We start from the raw sequence: 21,315 nt of genomic DNA, 5'->3' as shown, positions 1-21,315 counted from the left end.
CTTTAGCAAACTCTCAATAGCTGTTGCAAATTAATATTGAAATGAAAAGTAAATTTAAAGAAATGACTCCCAGATAACCTCTCACATGACTTAAACATTTATTTTTTTGCTGATAAACTTTTCATCGCTTACAATGGAATAGAAAGTAGGGGAAATACTTCAGACAACTTACTTTCACCTGCACTTTTCTTTTGTGTTTTTCCTCAACTAATGACTCTTCAATATTGCTCAAAACATTTATGGAGTCCCTACTATGTTTGACAAACTGGATGGTTGGTTAGTTGCTTAGCCAGTTGGTGGCTTTTTTAAGCACAGTGCTTGGTGCTACAAATCCTAAATGATAAAAGTCTCCAATTGCAGAATTAACTTAGAGGAAGATATATAAATACAAAATAAAATCCAGGTGCAGGGAATCCTTTCACAATGTGTATATATATTAAATCACCATGATGTACACTTTAAATACGGATTTTATGTGTCACTTATACCATACTAATGCTGAAATAAAAATAAAATAAAATGGAGTAAAATAAAATTAAATCCACTGGAATAAGTGAAATAAGAAATAAGAATTATACCCAGTCCTATAAAACTATGGAGAAAAAACAACTTTAAAGCAAAGAATGCATATCTCATATTTAAACAGAGATACACTGTAATATAAAATGTAAAAAGTGGAACATGCCTTTCTGTACAGTTTTTCCCTTCAGGACACTTGTCATTTTGCTTAAGAGTCAAAGAACAATATGTTTAAATGATAATATATGGTATATAATGGTATACCATTAAGAACAGAACAGTCAACTTAATAGTTTGTAAAAACTACTCTATGACATAAAGATGTCTTAAGATGTGGCCTTTAGCTATTTTGGGGAAGTTACTAGTACTAGTCTCATGAGCCGCCAGTTTTCTCATTAATCAAATTCTGCCACTATATTCTACAAGTTCTATGAATTTTTAGTTATATAGGTGATTCTTATCTGTGTCTGTGTGTGTTTTCCTCCTTTGGTAATAAAAAATCTGATTAGAGTGATTTTTTTTTAAAGATTTTATTTATTTATTTGACACACAGAGAGAGACAGCCAGTGAGAGAGGGAACACAAGCAGAGGGAGAGGGAGAGGAAGAAGCAGGCTCAGCAGAGGAGCCTGATGTGGGGCTCGATCCCAGGACCCCGGGAACACGCCCTGAGCCAAAGGCAGACGCTTAACGACTGAGCCACCCAGGCGCCCCTGATTAGAGTGATTTTTAATAAATAAGGAGTTTGTTTTGGACAACAAGGTGACCAACGGGAGGAAGACTAAGGTGCAAAATTGTTCAAGGATTTTGTCAAGAATCCAGGGTCTGGCTTCTCCTTCCTTCCAACTTTGCCACTTTGGCTTGTGTCTTTGCTCCTAAGAGTGGCAAGTTGACTCTAGAACATCCAGGTATCTTATTAGTATTCTCACCAGGAATGAGACAGAGATTCAAAATCTTTTCCTCATAAAGCTTTGTCTCTTTGGAAGGAAAGACTATTTCAGGGAATTTTATCCACACCTTTCTGGTCATAACTGCTTCACAGTGGCCAATCCAACTCCAAGAAGATTTGCGAATTCTTACACTTCATTTTCCAGCCTCTATATCAGAGGAAGGAGAGGGAAAGAAGTGTGAGAATAGATGTTGAGCGAACCAGCCTACATCATCAGCTGCAACAGGCAATCTATGAATATAATTTCTTTTTAAAATATGAACGTTATAATAAAAGTAGAGTCCCCTGTGAGTGCTGCCAAGATTGTTCTTTAATATTTTTTCACTTGAGATTATATCTTGGATTTTTTCATATTAGTATACAGAAAATATAATGGTAACCAAACATCGGATTTCAGTTTTCATAGAAGTATAACAGAAGGTGATGAATATTAAGGGGGGAGATCATACAAATAAATGAACACCTATAAAACTGAGAGAATGCTTTAACAGAAGGAGCACAGTGCTGAGTATAGGCATAGAAAAATCTGACTTAGGTTGGGGAATCAAGGAATGTTTCACAATGGAACAACATTTGATCTGAGGCGTAAGAATAAGTAGGAATTTTAACCAGTGAAGAAATTGAGACTAAGGAGAGAGCAAGGAGTAGAGGGGTGTCTCAGCACAAATTTCCTGTGAAAGAGGACAGTGTTATGGAGTTGTAGAAAGTGTTAACAAGAGAGGCACAAAACAAAGATAAGAGATAAGCAGAATTTTGAAGACCAGGAGTAAGAAAACTGTGTTTCATGGGCCAAATCTGGAACATGAGATAAGAATGCTTGTACGTTTTTAAATGGTTGAAAAAAATCAAAAGAAGAACCATATTTGGGGGCACTTAAAACATGTAAGAAATTCAAATTTCAGTACCTATAAACAATATTTTATTAGAACACAAACAAGCTCATTCATTCGTGTTTTGTCTGTAGCTGTTTGTGCCCTCGTAGCGGAGTTGAGTAGCCACAACAGAGATCAAATGGCCTATAAAACTAAAATATTTACTCTCTGGTATTTTACAAAAAAAAAGTTTGCCAACCCCTGCTATAAGCCATATTAAGGATTTTTGTATTTAGTTTAAAGGCAATGGACATACGCAAAAGTATTTTATACATGTTTGAGTGTACAGGGGAAGAGGGTTGCGTTCTGTAATGGTCACTATGGCAGTGGGTTGGAGAAGGGCAGAACGGGATTCAAGAAGACCAAATAAGATACTACTGGTAATATCTAGGGACTTATGGTTTCTTGACCTAGGATGGTTGCAGGTGAATGGAGCGAAGAGGACATTTTTGACAAATATTTAATATCAAATATCATATTTAATAAAAATTTTTACTTTATACAACTTAATGGTCGATGACACCACTGAGATGGGACACCAGAAAAGGAGAAGCTTAGGATAAATCATAAGTCTGGCTTACAACATGTTCAGTATGGGGTGCTTATAGGACTTCCAAGTAGAAATGTAGAGTTGGAAGCTGACTATCTTAGTAGGAGATTCAGAAAAGGCAATTAGGTTGAAGATACACTTGTGGGATATGTTTGCCAGTGTATGGAGTTTAAAGGTGTGGGCATACGTGGATGAGTGATGGAAAGAGTCACAGTGAGAAGAGTAAAGTTCTGAGTAAAGTTAGTAAAGAGTACATTTGAAACTGAATCTTGAGGAACCAGGAACGTTCTTTTTAGCATGAATACAACCATTGTATCTTGAGGGCCAATACTAGTAATCTATCTGTCCTGCTTTTTATTTTCTGAAAGTTGGTATTTTATGCATTTTCAGTTGTCACTAGTTTTTAAGTCTTATTCTGAAGTTTCCAATGTTGATTCTATAAACATTATTTAAATACTGATATATCCACATACAGACCTGCAGGGAAAAGCTTGACAGTTTGTTGAAGAGTAGATGTTATATACTCTGCTTTTATGAGAAAGAATCAAAAGCAGTTGGTCTCAGAGATTTATCCCAAAGAGCACCTTTTAGAATATGTTAACTAAACATGTGTCCGTCAGAATGTACCCAGTGTGCCTATACTCCTGCATTATCTAGTGACCCCAGATATTCTGATGTCCAATGACTGACAAAAAAAGAATCAAGTTTTCTTCTGAAAAGTTCTAGTTTTAATGTTATTTATTGTTCTAATTTTCTAAACTGACATGACAGGGATTGATTTTGTCTTTCGTAACTGATCATTCTAATAAGCAAATGCGACTCATCTATATAGTTGTTCACCATTCTGAATTTAAAGAGTTTTTCTAATAACACTGCAATTCACAAATATCATCTTTACTTATCACATTGTCATCCTCTAAGAAATATTAGAACTTACTGTTTGTAAAATCTAACTGTTGATCTAGAATACTTGATTTCATAATCAACATTAGTATTTTAATTTTTGGTATTTTTTTTCTGTTTTTCTTTATGTGCCTTGTTTCTGATTTAATTGTTGACATGATTTAGTTCTGCTTTGAGTTATTTTAGGGAGAAAATATTATGATTATCATGTTCACAGTGAGGAAATTGATGCAAAAAGATTAAAGGATTATCTAAGGTTTCTACACTGGATTACCTACTTAGTATCAGACTTAAATGCACCTAAAAACAGTCTTACTTTCCTTTGTTCTTCCTTATTGAAATATATTAGCAAGGCTTATCCTAACGTGGTATCAAAGTTGTTTTTATCCCCGTAACCATTTTTTGTATTTGGTAGGATTGGAGAAAAGTTACAGAGAATTTGTTGATTAAAAAAAGAACAGTCAGATTCAAAAGCATGAAGTGTCCATAGGTGACTTTACAAATCCATGATAACTCAGTTCCTGAAGAATTCTTTAAGTGAAAATTGAACCAGTGATGGTAGCTGTGTCACTCTAAGCAGAAACTTACAGACTAACACTTTTCCTGTTGTGCCCATCGTGCCGAGATGCCAAGTTGATAGAATGGAAAGGGGTTATGTGTTGGTAAGAAGAGCAGTTGAGGTTGCCAGAGTTTTCTCTATTGTAATCATTGGCTTTACAAATTAATGTATCCAAGCACTGTGAATTTTTATTTTCTCCTTCCAAAAGATTAATGCACAATGATAATATATATACAACTATATGTATATGAAATATACAAACAGTTACAAAGGTAAAGCCCCAAGATTCCTTCCTTGGTATTCTTTCCATTTAAGCTCTCATTAGAAGGGGCAAAGTTGCATGAGAAAATGAATCACTGTCCTTTTGCATACCCACTTTTGTTGTCATTCCAAGCTGCCTTATGCAAATGTTCTAATAAGCTTCTCTCCTTGAGGGGATTTTTTTAAAATGTCACAGTAAGTTTTTTTCATTTTTCCTGTTCATTTTAAAGATTCTAAATGTATTCTCTTCTCATATAAGGTCATGCATTATTTTTACATATTCGAGTGAGATATAAGATGATCCATATTAAACCTATGACCTTTTATTAACTTCGTTGATTATTCTCACTTCAAGTTAAAGAAAATGAATGTTAGTGCCCAGAGAAACAAGGAAGAATCTAGTCAAAGACAGACTGTCCCTTTGTATGAGGAGAAACTAAAGAATGCCTACTTACTTACCTTGGCAATTGGTTGCTGCACAACTCTCTGAACCCACTGAATGGTTTAAAGTCAACTGGCTCATTACCTACAATATATTCAACCAGCCGTCCTGCCATCTTCAAATAACATCATAGGACGTTGTTCTGACTGATAGTTCTTTGTGCACCTGATATGTGCAGCCTCTTCCGATTATTCCTTCCTTATTTCAGTGTGTACTCTTCACAATGGAAACTCCAGGAAGGAAAGAATAATGAGGCGTGCATAGGAAGGCATCAAAGAAAGAGAAGATAAAGGCCGAGTGAGACAATCAGAAACGTAGTACATCGTATTTAGCTTCTATAAAAGACAAAGGATCATGAAAATGAAATGACGACAGAATGAGGCAGGAAAAATGTATGCGTCGATTCTGTGCTGCGAAGAGAGAATGCCCTTTGGTTCATTTTGTATCTTTAGTGTCTTCAAACTGCTTGGGAATCTTGCCAGGAAAGGATTGCAGAATCAGGACTTAAGACATAAAGCATTGAGTCAGGCATTAAGTGCTCCCGTTACGAACTGGAGCCATTGGACAACTATGCCTACAGAAGCTTATAAAGCATACTTGTTTTTTCTTGTCGACCTAATGGGAATGAAAGGCGAGAGAGACAGACAGACACAGACACGGAGAGAACATGTGTGTTGGGGGCACGTGGTTTGTGTGTATGCATACGTGTTATGGAAAAAGCCCCGCTCAGTAGCTGGAAACTCTAGCTTAGCGTTAAAGTAACCAGCTATAAACTAATTAATTCACTTACTCTGAATAATTATATCTGACCAGGGCAAATTAAATATAAAAATCTAAAGATAATTGCACAGTGTTGAACATGGGCGAGTCCGTTCGAATGGGCTTTGCCACCTAGGTAAGGCTTTAGTTAATGGGACAGGGATTCACCTCATATTTTGGTCTAAACCACCTAAAAGTGAAGCTTATAAATGTGATGTTCCTGGCATCTTGAAACATTTTTACATTGTTTTGTGTCAATAACAATTAGTCTAGGGATATTTTAGGTGTGGTGTTTCCAAAGATGAACAAGATAAAATCCCTGTCCAAGAAAATCTCACAGTACTTGAAAAAGAGGGCTGGAAAAGAGGAAGATTAAAGTGGTCTCCAGTGGTGCCTGAGACCAGACATATTAGATATTTTATCCAATCTATGGACATCGGCTATTTAGATTTCAGTACATGAGTGCTCAGGAAATATTTATTAAATTATTTGATCTAATCTTAGCCACCAGTACATCAGCTAATTATCATTTTCCACTTCATACGGTGAGAAAACTAAAATTTAGAGTTTCAGATGCCTCACATTAAATCATTTGGTTCATCAATGAAGGGAATAAATTTCAAACCAAGCGATTTTTTGTCCAGTCAGTTTATGTCTGTCTGTTTTTGTCCAACTGCAGTACAAAATGATCTCTGCAAGCCCTTAATTTGGATGAGATTGCATAATTACTTGAGAATGCCATCACCTTGCCCCTTGATTATGCATGGAGGATTCCTCAATTTATAAACAAGGATGATACTGATTTAGAAACTCAGGCAGGAAAAATGGAAGCATAGAGAATACATAATGTTTCAAAATCATATGGACATGGTTAAAAAAGAAGAAGGAAAACATTAAATAGCCCATAGGATATTGAAGTAGAGAAATGCAGGCACAGGTAAGATGAAAAGTCATGGAGAAGATGATGCCAAGGGGTTGGTTCTCCATGCGACATCCCCCAAACTTGGAACAGTATTTTCTTTTGAAGGTCTATGAACTGAAGAAGTTCCAAGTCAAATCTGAAGATAGTCAGATTTCTCCTTTCTCACAATTGTATTCACCTGGACCACAGAGTAACATGTCCACAGCAGATGAAATCAAACGCTACCTACCAAAACAGATTGTGTGCAAAACAACTCCTCCCAAGACAGGAAGAAACATGAGTTCAGTGGGAGTTTTCCAAAATCCCAAAGTTTGAAGCCAAGCTACTCGGAATGATAGTAGTTCTCCATCCCATCCAGTAAAGCCTCATATAAAAAACAAAATGTGAAAGTGTGTGGGTGTGTGCGTGGGTGTGTTTTGCATATAAATTGTTTTTAAGTGATAAATTAGAATCAAAGTGACGTTGTCCAAACGTGATGTGTGTGTACTAGTAGCAGATTTTCTTCAAAAATGCAAAGGAACACTCAAATAATGTGAAAATCGTGGGCTTAGAATAAATTTATGAATGTCACTTTTTAATTAGATATTTAATAAAACCTTAATTTTTTTTATTTAAAAATTTTTTAATTTAAAATATATTTTATTTAACAGTATGGTAGAAAAATATAAGAAACAGAATTTAAAATATCAGTAAAGAGACTGGCGGGCCCTATTTGCTTTGTACCTCAAGCGGTGCTAAATGCTTCACATGTCGTGTTCAGTTTCATTTTTACAACATCTTTTTTTTATTGATGTGAACATTGAAGCACTGCAAGTGGCTTGCCCAGGTCACACCGGCACCTGAGGTGCGTTTGGGATGCTATGCCTGGTGGTAGGCCTCGTGTCATCAGCCACCATGCTTTTCAGACTCCTTCAGACCTAAACCTGCAAACCACTGACTGCTGAAATCCCTTCGTATATTTTGCAAAAATAGATTTGGTGACTTGCTTTTAAATGTAAAACTTCCCATGCTATTAAATATGGATACTATTCCAGGAGCGTATGAGACAGCAATTTTCTATCAATGCTCGATTGATTTATTTAGTTTAACCAGCTAGATTTAGGAAACTCATTTATACAACATGATTTAATGACTGAAGAAAATAGAAACTTCGGTGACTATGTGGTTTGTGCCAATGATAATACTAATACTCTGTTGGTAATTTGTCTACGTAATATAACCTAGGTAAATACAACCTACCTATAAGACGTGGAAGGTAGCTTACCGTATAGTTTTTTTGTATGAAATGTTTAAAAGCTCTTCATTCTATCTGTAGTAATAGCAGTTATAGCTATTTGCTTATGAATGCTTAAGGCTCTTGAGTCAGGAAAAAATCAGTATTCAAAGACTGGTTTTGCCCCATAGTAGGGAAAATGTACTTAGACAAATTATGAAGCCTCAGTATTGTTATCTTTAAAGTGGGTTTAATAGTGGTATTTTCCTCGTAGGAGAGGTATGTGAGGATTACATAAGATAATTTCTTCATTTGTGCAACAAATATTTACTGATCCTTGTTCTAGAAAGCACTGATCTAGGCATGATGATTCAGCAGAGAAAATAAAAATTCATCTCAAGATGCATGAAATTTGTATTCTGAGGTTAGAGAGCAAATAAACACATGAACCTTTATTATTACATAAATAAAATATAAATAATGCATATAGTACACTTATGTAGTGAATGCCATGAGGAAAGTATTATTGGCTGCAAGGGCTAATTATTATTATTACTGTTTATTTTACATATAAGGCCTCTATGTATTGAAAAGTAAATGTGAAAATGATAACAAAATAAAGTTGAAAAAGAAAAATCAATGATATTCAGCTTTTCCTTAAAAAATATTTAAGATAGGCATTTATTTATTTATTTATTTGTTTGTTTATTTATTTATTTATTTAAAAGAGAGAGCAGGGGGAGGGGCAGAAAGAGAGGGAAAGAGAGAATCCCGAGCAGACTCTGCTCAGGAGGGGACCCCGACGGGGGGCTGAATCCCTCGACCCTGAGATCAGAAACCAAGAGTCAGATGCTTGACTGAGCCACCCTGGGACCCTTAAAATAGAGACAGTCTTAAAAGAATGTTGATTTGGGGGACTTATATATTGTGTAGATTTCTTTCTTTTAATTTCATGAAGACAAAACAGAGACACCTAACCACAGTTGATCTCCACTGCTGCCCTTCTCCGACTCAAGCACATACATGCTGAAGTTTTGGTTGGCCTGCTTTACTTGAGAGCATAGTGCTGATGACATTGAAAAATCATTAATGAAGCTCCCCTCCCCAGGCCCATCAGCAATTCACATTTCATAAATGAAATCAACAGCCTGGAAAAGTCAGTGCTGCACATGAAATGACAGGCCGTCTGCCTCAGCAACTCAACGTGGTGATTTCTTGCTTGCATGTCTCCACAATGCTTGCATGTGGAGCCCAAAATGAAGGGCTCAAGTGACAAATGTTTATGAAAATCAGGTATTTTATTATTATACAATAATAGTCAATGGTAAAAAAAAAAAATTCAAGCAGTAATTTGGATGAAAATAAAAATTCCCATTCCCTCTTTCTGGCCTCCAGATCCCAATCTCCAGCACTAACCACTGTCCTTAGTATCCTGAAACTTCTTAAAGAAGCCTTTTGACTAAACTTAAATATAAATATATACATTATGTTTATATGACTAGGAACAGGCATTCACATGTGAGTCAAAAATTAAAGTCTTGACCTTCAGTAGTAACACCACCTACAAAATGATGGCACTGAGCTCTGAATGAGCAAGTAGTAGCCCTAATGAAAGTGATGCCCACCTTAGAAAATCCTTTGATGATAATCTCACAGAGCAGTTCCTGCTTTGCATCTTCAAGGATAAAGACCCGATTCTGTAAGAAAAAAAAAAAGAAAATTACCATGCAATTTAAGTTTATGAGCATAATTCTAAAATAATTAAGATCTTGCTATACATCACTTAGAATTCTCATTAATTTTACAACATTATTTTCTCCATTGTAGGAATGACGAAATTGAGATTTAGGGTTTTAAGTAATACCCAAGGTCACAAAACTTAGTAAGTGCACTTGCTCTTAAAGCCAGATTATCTGATCCAAAGCTTCTTTTTACACATCCCATGAACTCATACCGTGTGAGGTCACGCTGTAAGCACTGTTTGCAGAACACCAGAAGTCTATAGTTCCATCATAGTGTGAGGGTCCACGGGCACATGCGTTATAGATAACACATGTTCATAAGAGTGCCTGTAAAATTTTATGTACACGATAAAAGTTGGTTCTGATTGTATTGTACTCATAAAAATATTCTCAACAACTTTTATCTTTTTTTTCAGAAGATCTCTTGACAAACATTAAGACTAAGATAATTCCATTTCAAGATTACAATGACAGTGTGACTGAGGGGGAGAAAGCCATGTGTAGAGTGGGAAGCAAAGCTCTTTCAAGTAGATAGGACACTGAAATTTTGTTTCTAGCTCTGGAAGCATGAGATGAATCAATTTCTTCTAGGACTACAGATGCACCAGACGGAGCATGTGGTCTTTCTATAGTCACCATTTTGTTCATTTACTCATTCTTCCCACAATATTTATTGATCATATACCACACGTCAAATATGTGAACAAATGCTGATATTTGGGTAGCGAACAAGACACAGTTATTGCTCTTATGGAAATTAAAATCTAAAAAGGGATACAGACAATAAATAAAAATTAAGTAAAAAATTATGTAACAAAATTTTATATAACATTAAGGCACATGGGAAGTATTAAAATAGTGTGTGCCCTGTGCAGTTCAGCAAATGTGTTAACTAAAAAGAGAGGAATATGTGCTAGGGAGTGTTGAAGTGCAATAATAGCAGTGATATCACTTTTTACATGATATGCATTCAAGTGTTATAGGAAGTAGGGTGTGAATGCCTATGTAACTCTCACTATATAAAATTCTGCTGTTAAACAAATGAGGGGTTTTTTTTGTTTTTTGTTTTTGTAATTCCAGAAAATGAAACTCTATTAGGCTGGAACTCAAATAAAGCCAGGTAGCACTATCTCCGTTAACATAGACTATAATTAAAAAGTATCCCAACTACGAGATCAGTTTTCCTGCTGTTGGAAGGAAAACTTGTAACACACTGGAACCCTTACCTTAATCAAAACAAGACTTTATGCCAAGAAAGGAGAACTATAAGGCCTAGACAAAATTGTTTAAACAAGAGTAAAAACTGGGAAACATAAAAATATAGTCAACTATTACCTTGGTTGGGATGATATCATGAATATTACTTGGATAGTTTATAAAACTATGTATTTATCCTATACTGATAGTAAGTTGGAATGCAGTTTCTAGACAAAAGTCATTTCCTAGGACAATAAGAAATCAAAATACTTAATTCTGATAAAGTTTTATATTATTATACTAAGCTTAAGTCAATTTAATTTATCTTATAAAACAGATAACAAATACTCATAAAAACAGGAATTATACCAATTTGAAATTATTAAATTAACCACCAGGTGGCGCTCCAGGAATTGAGCGTATGTAGTCAGAAATCTTAAATGGCTTGAATTGGTTAAATTAGGAAAAATTACCACACTTTTCCCCCAAACGGTTTTTTATTAATTTTTTATTTGTATTACTTAGAGAGATTCTGAATCATAAGAAATGGGCACTTATTAAAGACAAGATGCCAAATTACTTAGTATGTTTAGTATGAAACTTTTTAGCAAACTGGATTTTAAAATAAAGTCCTTTTGCTTAAGTTACTTTATAATTTACTAAGAACACACATTTCATTGCATATTGATAAAAGTATGTAACTATAATTGAAGTTGAGAACAGATGAGAAAAATCTATTAAAACTGATTCATATGGTTTTTTTCAAATGCTGATTTTTTTCCCCTTGTTTGTATGTGTGTATGTATATGTTTTACTCCAGAATCTGAAATTAAAAAAGATGAAAAGATGCCCAAAGCAGGTAAGGACGCTTTTTAAGATTTACACATAAGTAAATGTTCTGTTTGTTACGAACAAGGCTAGTATTATAATCAGGGATGGGTAGGGCTTTGAGATGCTCAAAACATTGAAAAGATATGGATGCACCCATCCCATATATTTTAAATGTAATAAGCAATAAACTTGAAGTTATGTTAAAGTTAAAATCGATTATATGTTTTCTGGATAAGGTCATCAAAGCACTGGCACTATTAGCATATGCTGGTCCTTATTCGTCTAATGGGCAATTGAGCACTGTTTACAAAGTGCTAAGGGGACAATCTGGCTTCAGCCAGATCATGACAAATGCCTGAAACTTATTCTTATATCGATTGAACCTTATGAAATCACCTATATCCAACCATTTTTTTTACCTCAGAAGCAGTGGTTTCATATGAGTCAACCTAAAGATCCAACCACTTTCTTTCCCACTAACTAAATATTCTTTGAAATGGTAATCCATTGCCTTCTTGGTCATTGATTTGAAAATTGGAATACTCTGAAAATAGAATTTCTGAAAACAGGTTCTGTGAAGGAGGAAGACAAGAGATTAGCTGGGCAGTCTTAAGACAGGTGTTAACAGTTAGGAGAAGAAACATCATAGAATACAGTGCAGAAAAATAAAACTAAAAATTCCAATTAGTAATGACAATCTTCCCAGGGGTAACCCTATCCCAAATATTTTCTATCTATATGAAGATATTTATATGTCTATCTCTACATATGCAAAAGAAATTTATACCTCTACCTCCCCATACAATGAAAGTTCTGTGTACACACAGACATACATATCATTGGTCTTAAAATATTTGTATATACTCATTTTTACCAAGCTTAACCTATATGTAAGTAATACTTGTTTTACCTTTCTATAAATATATTAAATAATAACTTGAATTATTGTCACTCCTTTTGAAAGTACTGTTAACGTAGCAGAAGGAATTCATTGTTTTTTTAGTGAAAAAGCATAGCTGTTTTGAGTGACTTTATAAAATCCGAAAGCCTGCATTCTCTGGAAGATAAATGGGAAAAAGTGACCAATTTTACACAGTGAGAAAAATGAATAATAGAGATATGATATAGTGAGTCTTAGCATCAAAACTTATAACTGAGCTTTAGATATATTGACAGAAAATGAGAAACTACATATAAAAATTGCTCTATTGTTGTTAGCACTCTTACTGGTGTCAGTGAAAGATGCTGATCAAATAAAAGGTACATGACATTACTCCTTCTTGTAAGCATAACACTGTATTTGATGCTTTATTTTACTGTTGGTATGTAATGGGAAAAGTAATATGCACTATAAATTTCCTATTATTAGTTTGCATTAAATATTTATGTCTATTTTTATGTTATATTTATTTTTAACTTCCTAAAAGGAAAGAGAAATCAGCATTAATGGCATATGTTATATAATCAATCAACAATTTATTGAAAACATATATTATGCTAAATATCACTGCCATATGTTCAGGATTGTGCTTGGTGATGCAAAACTTACAAACAAGTAATAAGATATTGTTTCCGTCCCAAGAGAGTATAAACAAGGACATAGACATGAGCTATCAAATGATGGCTACAAGACAATTATGTTAGTGGTGAGTGCTCTGGAAGTCTCGAGGGAGGAGCCACCCTGTGGTCTTATCAATCAGGGAAAACCTCAGGGAGATGATGGATTTCAGCTAGGATTTTAGGAATATGCAAGAGCAGCTGAGACAGAGGGATGATTATGCAGCATGGTGGAAGCAGCGCTAGCTTTATAGTAGAAAGACATGAATTTGACTCTTTGCCATTTGCTAGGGGTGTGACTTTCCTTAAATTACTTTACATTTCTGAGCATCAATTTCTTTATCTATCAAATGAAGATCATCAGAACAAGCCAGCAGAGTCGTTAAAGGAAATCAATTTGATGCTTGCCATTTGGTTCAGCTTCAGTAAGTGGCAGCTCTGCCTAGGAGTTAGCTTAGGGGCAGGATGAGTGTGCTGTGAGCAGGGGGCTGCAAAGAGAGGACCAAGGACCAAAGCAGATGCTAGGCACCGAATGAGGAGCAGAAGATGGCAACACTGCAGCCGTGGTACGTAGCCAAAGGAGAGTGGTTCTGGATATCCAGAGGGGGAGCATTAGGAGGCCAAAGTGAAAAGTTTGGATTCTTAGAATGTGAATCAGAAGAAAGTAATATCATAAGGCATATAATGGTGTGTGGGGTGAAATCCTATAGAAAGAATTTTCGATCAGAGATTTGACTCAAGAGTGTTTTGCAGTGATCTAAGTATTAAAGATGGGAGAAAATAAGTAAAAGTAAAAATAAAAGTAAATCATAAATAAAGATGGGAGAAATTGGTACAGAGAAGAAGCAACGAGGAAGTGAATTTTGTTTATTTTCAAGATTATTTATAGCCATGACTACAGTGTGAAATTATTAGGAATTAAGTTTTTAAAAAGCATGGAACCTAGCAACCCACTGAAAATACTAATAGCATCTTGTATATTCTTTCAGTTACATGAAATCAAACACTTTAAGAGCAGTCATACTGTCTGTACTGCGCTATTGCTGCTTTTGTAACTGTCAAGCTGTTTCATAGGAAAAGAACAGGCACTGATGACTGTAGCTCTACCAGACTCCAAGGTCTCAAGCATGAAAGGATGAGAAGGTGATCAAACGTAGAGGTTGCAAAGGCAGCGCAGGTGGGTGGATGCTAGTGGGATATCTACGCAGAGATGTCCTAGCAACCCTTGGAAATTGGGAGCATTCACTTGGGATCCTCAGACTGGGTTTGATATACATGAGTTTAGAAGTTTAGAGTTCAGAGGCAAAGGAGAAAAGGAGTTGTTCCAGAAAAAATACAGAGAGGGGAATGAAGGGAATGAAAGACAGCTTCTTGGAAAAGTAAAATTGGGTTACCTGGAAGACCCGGAAATACAGTGTCTCAGCATCCCAAAGCAGGACCCCTTCAAGAACACATGGAAAATTCAGCAGTATGACATCTCAGAAAGGTCATGAGACATGATGACTGAGAAAAAGCCATTATATTTGACAAAAACCTGTCATTTTATGACCTTTGGGGGAGCATTTTTGGTAGACTGGTGGAGGTAGAAACAGTTTATAGGAATTAACAAAGGGACTTATCAGTAAGCAGAGGCAGAGCACAAACTACTTTTTCCAAGATTTTGTTGTTAAAGGGAGGCAAAATATTTTATTTCAGCAGGTAGAATCGATGAAACTTGTTTTTGTTCTCATGTTGGTGATAATCAGGCGGAATATTCCAGGGAGAGGAGGAGCAAGAAATCCAGAGGGAGATACTGATTAGGAGAGAACTGTCCCAGATTTGAGAGATGTTGGGATATTACAGGTGGAAGGAATTAGCTTAATTATGAGGAAGAACAAAATGCCCCTGAGCTTTGAGGGAAAAATGAAAGGGGAGATGAAATTAAAGTTGAGCGTACATGAAGGAGGACACTCCTACAGAATGATCTTTTCTCCTAAAATCTCTCTGTGAAGGTGACCATTAATATGTTTGTTGCCCAAACCAGGGGATGGTTTTCTTGCTTCATATTATAGTGACTCCTACGCAATATTTGACCATGTTTACTGTCTCTTGTACCCAAAAAAACCCCCAAAAACAAAACAAAAAAACTTTCTTTGGAAAAACTAAACCATTTGACCCACACTGTTAAAAATAAAACAACAACAAAAAATGACTACATTTTTAAATACTGGAGCAACATTTATAATGATTTATTTTTGACATTGCATATTATTAGTCAAGAAATTCCTTTGTTTTTTACCTGCCAAAGAAAATGAAGGCAAATGGGACATGCATTTCATTAGGTAATTGGAGAATAGCTAAGTGTTCTTTTAGGGAAGCAATGGATATTAATTATAAGTAGCAATATAATTAAAAACAAAAAAGGCTTGCATAAGTAATAAGCAATAAATTATTTTTCTTACTTATCAAGATTATTAATATTCATAAACAAACTCTTCGGAGTCCTATAGCTGAATTTCTAACTGTCTAACAAACATTTCCACTGGGTTATTCTGCCTACATGTCACTTTGTTTAAGATTGAACTCAACAGCGTCTCCATTGTCTTTTTGTTGTTACTGTTGTTCCTTATCTCAAGAAATGGAACTCATGTGTCACCATTCAGTTACATTGACTTAAACTTCTGAGTCATTTGCAGCTTCTTGTCTTTCAGAACCCAGTGTCCAATTAGGTATCAAGTTACGTATCTCCCAAATGCGTGCTCCCCCCTTTGTTTTCTTTCCTGGTAAGACCATAGTTTTAGTTCTCGTCATCTCTTGCCTGAATAAACAAACCGTGACTTAATCCTCTTATTTCCATCTCCTCTTCACAGACAGGCCCAACAACACACACCTGTGCTAGTTATCTTTTCTAAATGAGTATCTTCAGGGAACAGAGCTAGATTCTCTGCCACTACATTTTACTGCCCTCACATATTTCCTCCTTTTGTCTACTCACCACTACCACTGCTCCACCTGCACCCACACAGACATTTTAAGATGACCAGATCTGCAGAATTTTGTTTATCCAAAATTGTCTTTGAATATTTTTCCTTCACTTCAGGTCCAGGTTAAAAACATCTTACCTATAAACCTTGCCTCCAATCTTGGCAGCTTACTTTCCCACCCGCCACCATTCTGTCTATAAACACATACCGTGAGTTCCCCAGCCTTGGTCTGTTTACATACGTTTTCCTCTACCATATGGTGTGGTATCCATAATTATTGAAGGGGTTTCTTCTAACTTTGTATCTAAGCTCCGATCTTATCTCTGCTGGGAACTGTTTAGTCTTCTCTAATTTCTGAAACAGGAAATCATTCAAAAGCCACCATAGCCACCACATGTTGACAAAATCAGGCATTGGTTCATATTTTTAAAAATATATTTTTGACATACGTCTTGGTTTGTGATATAGGACATGTAGAGGCAGTTTTTTAAACGTAAAAGACTAACGGTGGAAGGACGGTCTAGAAAGAGGCGCTCTAAGACAATAGATGTGGCGTGATTGACAACAAATCTCTTAAGTGCTGAATCTCTTTTTCTTCACCTTTAAAATAGAGTTACCACCACCAATGCACCTCATGCCAACCTAACAGACTTATTGTGAGACTCGTGTGATATAATATATGTGAAGGTACTTTTGAATCTATGAAAACAGTAAAATACGAGTTTATCATCTATGCCCTTGCTGTTGCAAGTGTGAGCGTCAAAACAACAGCAGCATCGCCTGCTTGCTTGTTAGAAATATATACTCTTGGGTCTTATCAATAACTGCTGAGTAAGAATTTGGATTTTAACAAAATCACTAGTATGTACATTAAAATTTGAGATGTACTATTACAGATTTCATAGACAGCTATTGCTGCCATTGTCTCCAGGGAAGAAAAACATTAAGCTTCTCTCATACCAAAAAATTGGCTATTTTGGAATGGAGTTATATTTTTGGATGGTTGCTGTCTGACTGGCCGTGAGGTCCTCACACTTACTGGGCACTGGTTGACATTGACCAGCTGCTGTCTCACTTGATGTGTGATTTCTGGGCTTTGGTCATCCAAGAAATGATTGAGGAAACAGCTATTTCTTTCTTCTGACACAGCATAAGCACATAAGATAAACTGGACATATCTATGCATTTATTTGAGCTTAAAAGGAATAAATAAAGCTGTATTTTGTTAGCAGAATATATGTCAAGAATAAGCTGTCTGTATATTTTACCAACTGGCTAAGATTGACACAATAGGTGAATTATTTAGCCAAAGAAAAGCAGTATGTCTTCATACCTATCAGTCATCAAAGTATCTTTGGCTCATAACACTCAAAGAACTTGCTTCTAATTGGTTACTCTATTCAATTTATGTCTGTCATCATATAAACTAATGTATAGCAATAACTATCTAAAAATTACTATAGTGGTCCTACAAAAGTGTATATACATTCATATATACCTTATTAACTGGATCTTTTGAGAAGAGAAAACGTATTTCTCTCTCTTTTCTTTCTCCATCTCTTTCTCCTCCCAACCACCCCACACACCACTTAAATAGTATATACATCTTCAAGTTAACCAGAAAGCATATGCAGGGCTCCTATAAATTGCAGAAATAATTAAATCTCAATTTAATTAACTAAACTAAGTTATGGTAGGATCAAAGTCTCAGTTTAGTTCAATAAATACTTATTGAATTTCTATCTTGTATTTGAAAGTGTGCTAGATTTTGAGGATATAAAGATGAATAACATACATTCTCTAGAAATATTTCATACCAAGGCAGAGATCATTAAATAAAGAGCTAATAGTATCAAAAATAAATATATAAAATCAAACAAACAAGCAGGAAAAAGTTGTGCAGAGTGTGCTTTCTGAATACAGTGGAAAGTTGCATTTCTCCAGCCTATTGGTTCAGGGAAATATTCCCAAAGGAGAGGATATATGAATAGTCTCAGAAGGTGGGTAAAGATAAGCCAGGTGAAGAAAGCCTGGGCAGGGCAGCCCAGACAGACAGATTCGCATAAGCCTCAACTAGATGGACAACAGTCGGGAGCACTGAGAACTACAAAGATTTCACCTTCACTTCAGGACAAAGTGTGAGTGGAGAGCAGGAGTAGGTAAGGCTTAAGAGCAACAGCAGCAGAAAACCGTGCTGCCCTAGTAAGGGTTGTGTCCTTTTTCTTAAAGAAAATTGGGTGGGAACAATTAAAAGTCTTTAAGCAAAATGAGGTACAGCCTAAAGCAGAATTTCAAATAGCTGATTCTGAATAATCACAGAAATTAAAGATAAAGAGGATGCCAATAGTTTCAGGAAATCAGTTTTCTGGGTGATGAGATCTTGCACTGACACCTCTAAAGTTATTAAAAAGATCGTGATAGAGCATTAGTAGGAAGGAGAAGAGGAGATCTATTATAGAAGCATTTAAAGTAAAATTGCCATTATTTAGGGTGGGGGATGAGAAAAATTCAGGATAACTCCCAGGTTTCTATCTTGGAATAGTAACTGGACAGTAATGTCATTTACTGTGGTTGGAATTTCCAAAAGAAGTGGCAGATTTTAAAAAAAGGAAACTACATATAGTATGTAAATTTTTGACGTATTTCTTATACAAAATTTTTGTTGAGCAGTTACTATATGCTAGGCAATATGGTAAAGCACAAACGTAAACACAGTCAGGTTGTGTTGTGTTGTACTGGTAAACATAGTCAAGTTCCTGTCCTCCTAGAGTTTATAATCTAGTCAGGGTAGCCTTGGGGGAAAGAAATGTTGATTTAGAGGTACCTGTGGGATATGCAGTTAGGTATGATTATCAGGTACCTGGGGAGAAAATATGGTAGTGGATATGGAAAGTCCTGGCAAAGTTGTGCTGGCTGAACAATGAGAATTATCATCTACCAAGGAAAGTGAGGAAGAAAGACCAAGGACCAAGGAAACAAACCAAGAACACTAATATTGTAAGGAGTTGAGTCGATAGAGAAGAAGACCTTGAAGGAGTTAAAAAAAAAAAAAAAAAGGAAGGAATTCTGTTAGAAGCTCAAGTTATTGTCTCAGAGGGGGAAAGAATTTTTAGACGGAGGAAGCTGTTAAAGTGTCAAATGTAACAGAAATTTACAGTAAGATAAAGACAAAAACATTCGTTAGAATGTACGATATAAAGTCACTGATGATCTTACAAGCAGTTTTGGTGGAACTAAGTAAGAGGAAAACCAAATTACTATAGTTTGAGGCATTTAGTTGGAGGCCAGTAATTGGGGCCAGAAAATATACATTGCATACTTTGGATAAATTATAGGTTATTATTTTAAAAACTTGTCTGAAAAAGGGGAAAGTATGTATTACTTAGGAGAACAGCATGGTAAAGTAAAAAGAGAGGAAGATGTGACATCAGAGAAACTGTTGTCCTAAATGCTTCCTAATCTATCAGAGACATAGCAGTAACCATCTTTAGAACTTTACAGGGTTACAGTGTCAGTAAAACTCAATAATGCATGGAGCAAATGCTAAAAACTTAGGCATACACTCATTCAATTGTTGAAGACCTGAGAGATAAGAATTTGTGTATATAACACCTTAAAGTATCTCATTTTGTTTAATTATCTACCATGGAGATCAAAACATTTCCTTTCCAATATAGATCTTCACATTTGTTACTTGTTTACTTGTGTAATATTACCACAGTGGTTCATGTAGTACCACTTTTAATTTTAAAACCTTGAACTAAGTCCTTCTTCCTTAAAAACCATATAATTTTATACACTTCAGCTAAGAGTATAATTCAATAACGTTATTGTCGTGAAGTTTTTCTTCGTAACCATAAAGGGTGGAAGGATGTCCTGCAATATAAGTAAGCTATTTCTTGCACTTGTGTTTGGCAATGTTTTGCAGAGAAGACTAGTTATAATTATTGGCACATGAAAGAATTTTGAGGTTAAGTAAGTCCGGAAAAAGCTCTTAGAGTTTATCATATATATGAACACATTAGGGAATTCTGATAGTAAAGAAACCAGCTGAGCCTTTTTTTTGCCCATACTTTTCAAATTTATTCAACCATGATATCTTTTCTGTAATATAATAGCGGTGTTCAGCTGAATGCACTCTGAGAAATTATGTCTTACACTTACTTAAAAGATTTGGGGAAGCAGTAGAGCAAAGATAATAGAATTTTTAAAAAATGAGTGACAACATGTATTAAAAAGAAAAGAAAAACAAAATGAGAAAGACTGGAAACAATGTTCAGTTATGTCACAATTAGAACAATAAAGATATGCTAACATGTATAATTTATTTATAACCAGACATTGCTATCTCAAAATTTCAAAGACAGAAAATTCTAATGTAATTTTGGGGGGCAAGGGTGCTCATTCTCTTACAGGATAAAAATTGTATTAAAATTATGCTAATATGGAAAATTGAGTAGTTACCAGCAAGTGACAGTGGTGATAAATACTTTATAAGTATCCCTACAGACTCATGTAAATCTATAAGACAGCAAGTCAAGCACCATTTCTATCATAGACTAATGTTTTTTGTGTAGTCAACAGTTATGTGTCATTATAATATGCTGAGAGGGTTTATTACTGAAAAGAAACAATAAATCAAGAAAATGGTAATGATTTTAACTGTGTTAGTTCAAGGACATTTATTAAATGCCTTCTAATTCAAATCTTGGAAAATGAAAAAATAATATTGGTGCAGCGATTAATTAATTTATTCACATACATACATAACATAATTTGATCTCATGATGATCTTGTAACTTAGGTTCCGTTATTTTGCCCAAGTTAGGGGCAAGGAAGCTAATATAAAGATCAAATGTTTCCCCAAGAAGAACCTGGCTTCTTTCAATGTATCAACGACCTCATTCACACACTCAACTTGATTTCTAAGGCAGTGAACAAAAGACTTCCAATGCCTCAAATTGTCCTCTTTGACTTCTAGGTAACCTAAAATGTATTGTACCTTCCTCTTGCCAGCATATCCTTGATACAGTTTACTGCCAAATGTAGAAGCTCGAATATACTGTTACATCCTATTC

At 35.3% G+C, this 21,315-nt stretch overlaps 1 protein-coding gene across 1 annotated transcript in view; it reads left to right on the top strand.

Moving 5' to 3' along the window:
• The window catches only part of TRDN (triadin), a 276,837-nt gene that overhangs the window by 232,625 nt on the left and 22,897 nt on the right, over positions 1–21,315 (top strand). The window contains 1 exon segment of the mRNA XM_040627484.1: positions 11,707–11,745. Coding sequence (XP_040483418.1) covers positions 11,707–11,745 — 39 coding nt within the window.

This window comes from Ursus maritimus, unplaced genomic scaffold, assembly GCF_017311325.1.
Source record: "Ursus maritimus isolate PB19 unplaced genomic scaffold, ASM1731132v1 scaffold_13, whole genome shotgun sequence".
Lineage (NCBI taxonomy): Eukaryota > Metazoa > Chordata > Mammalia > Carnivora > Ursidae > Ursus > Ursus maritimus.
Note: the sequence above shows the minus strand (reverse complement) of the source record. Positions and strands in the feature narration are given on the sequence as shown.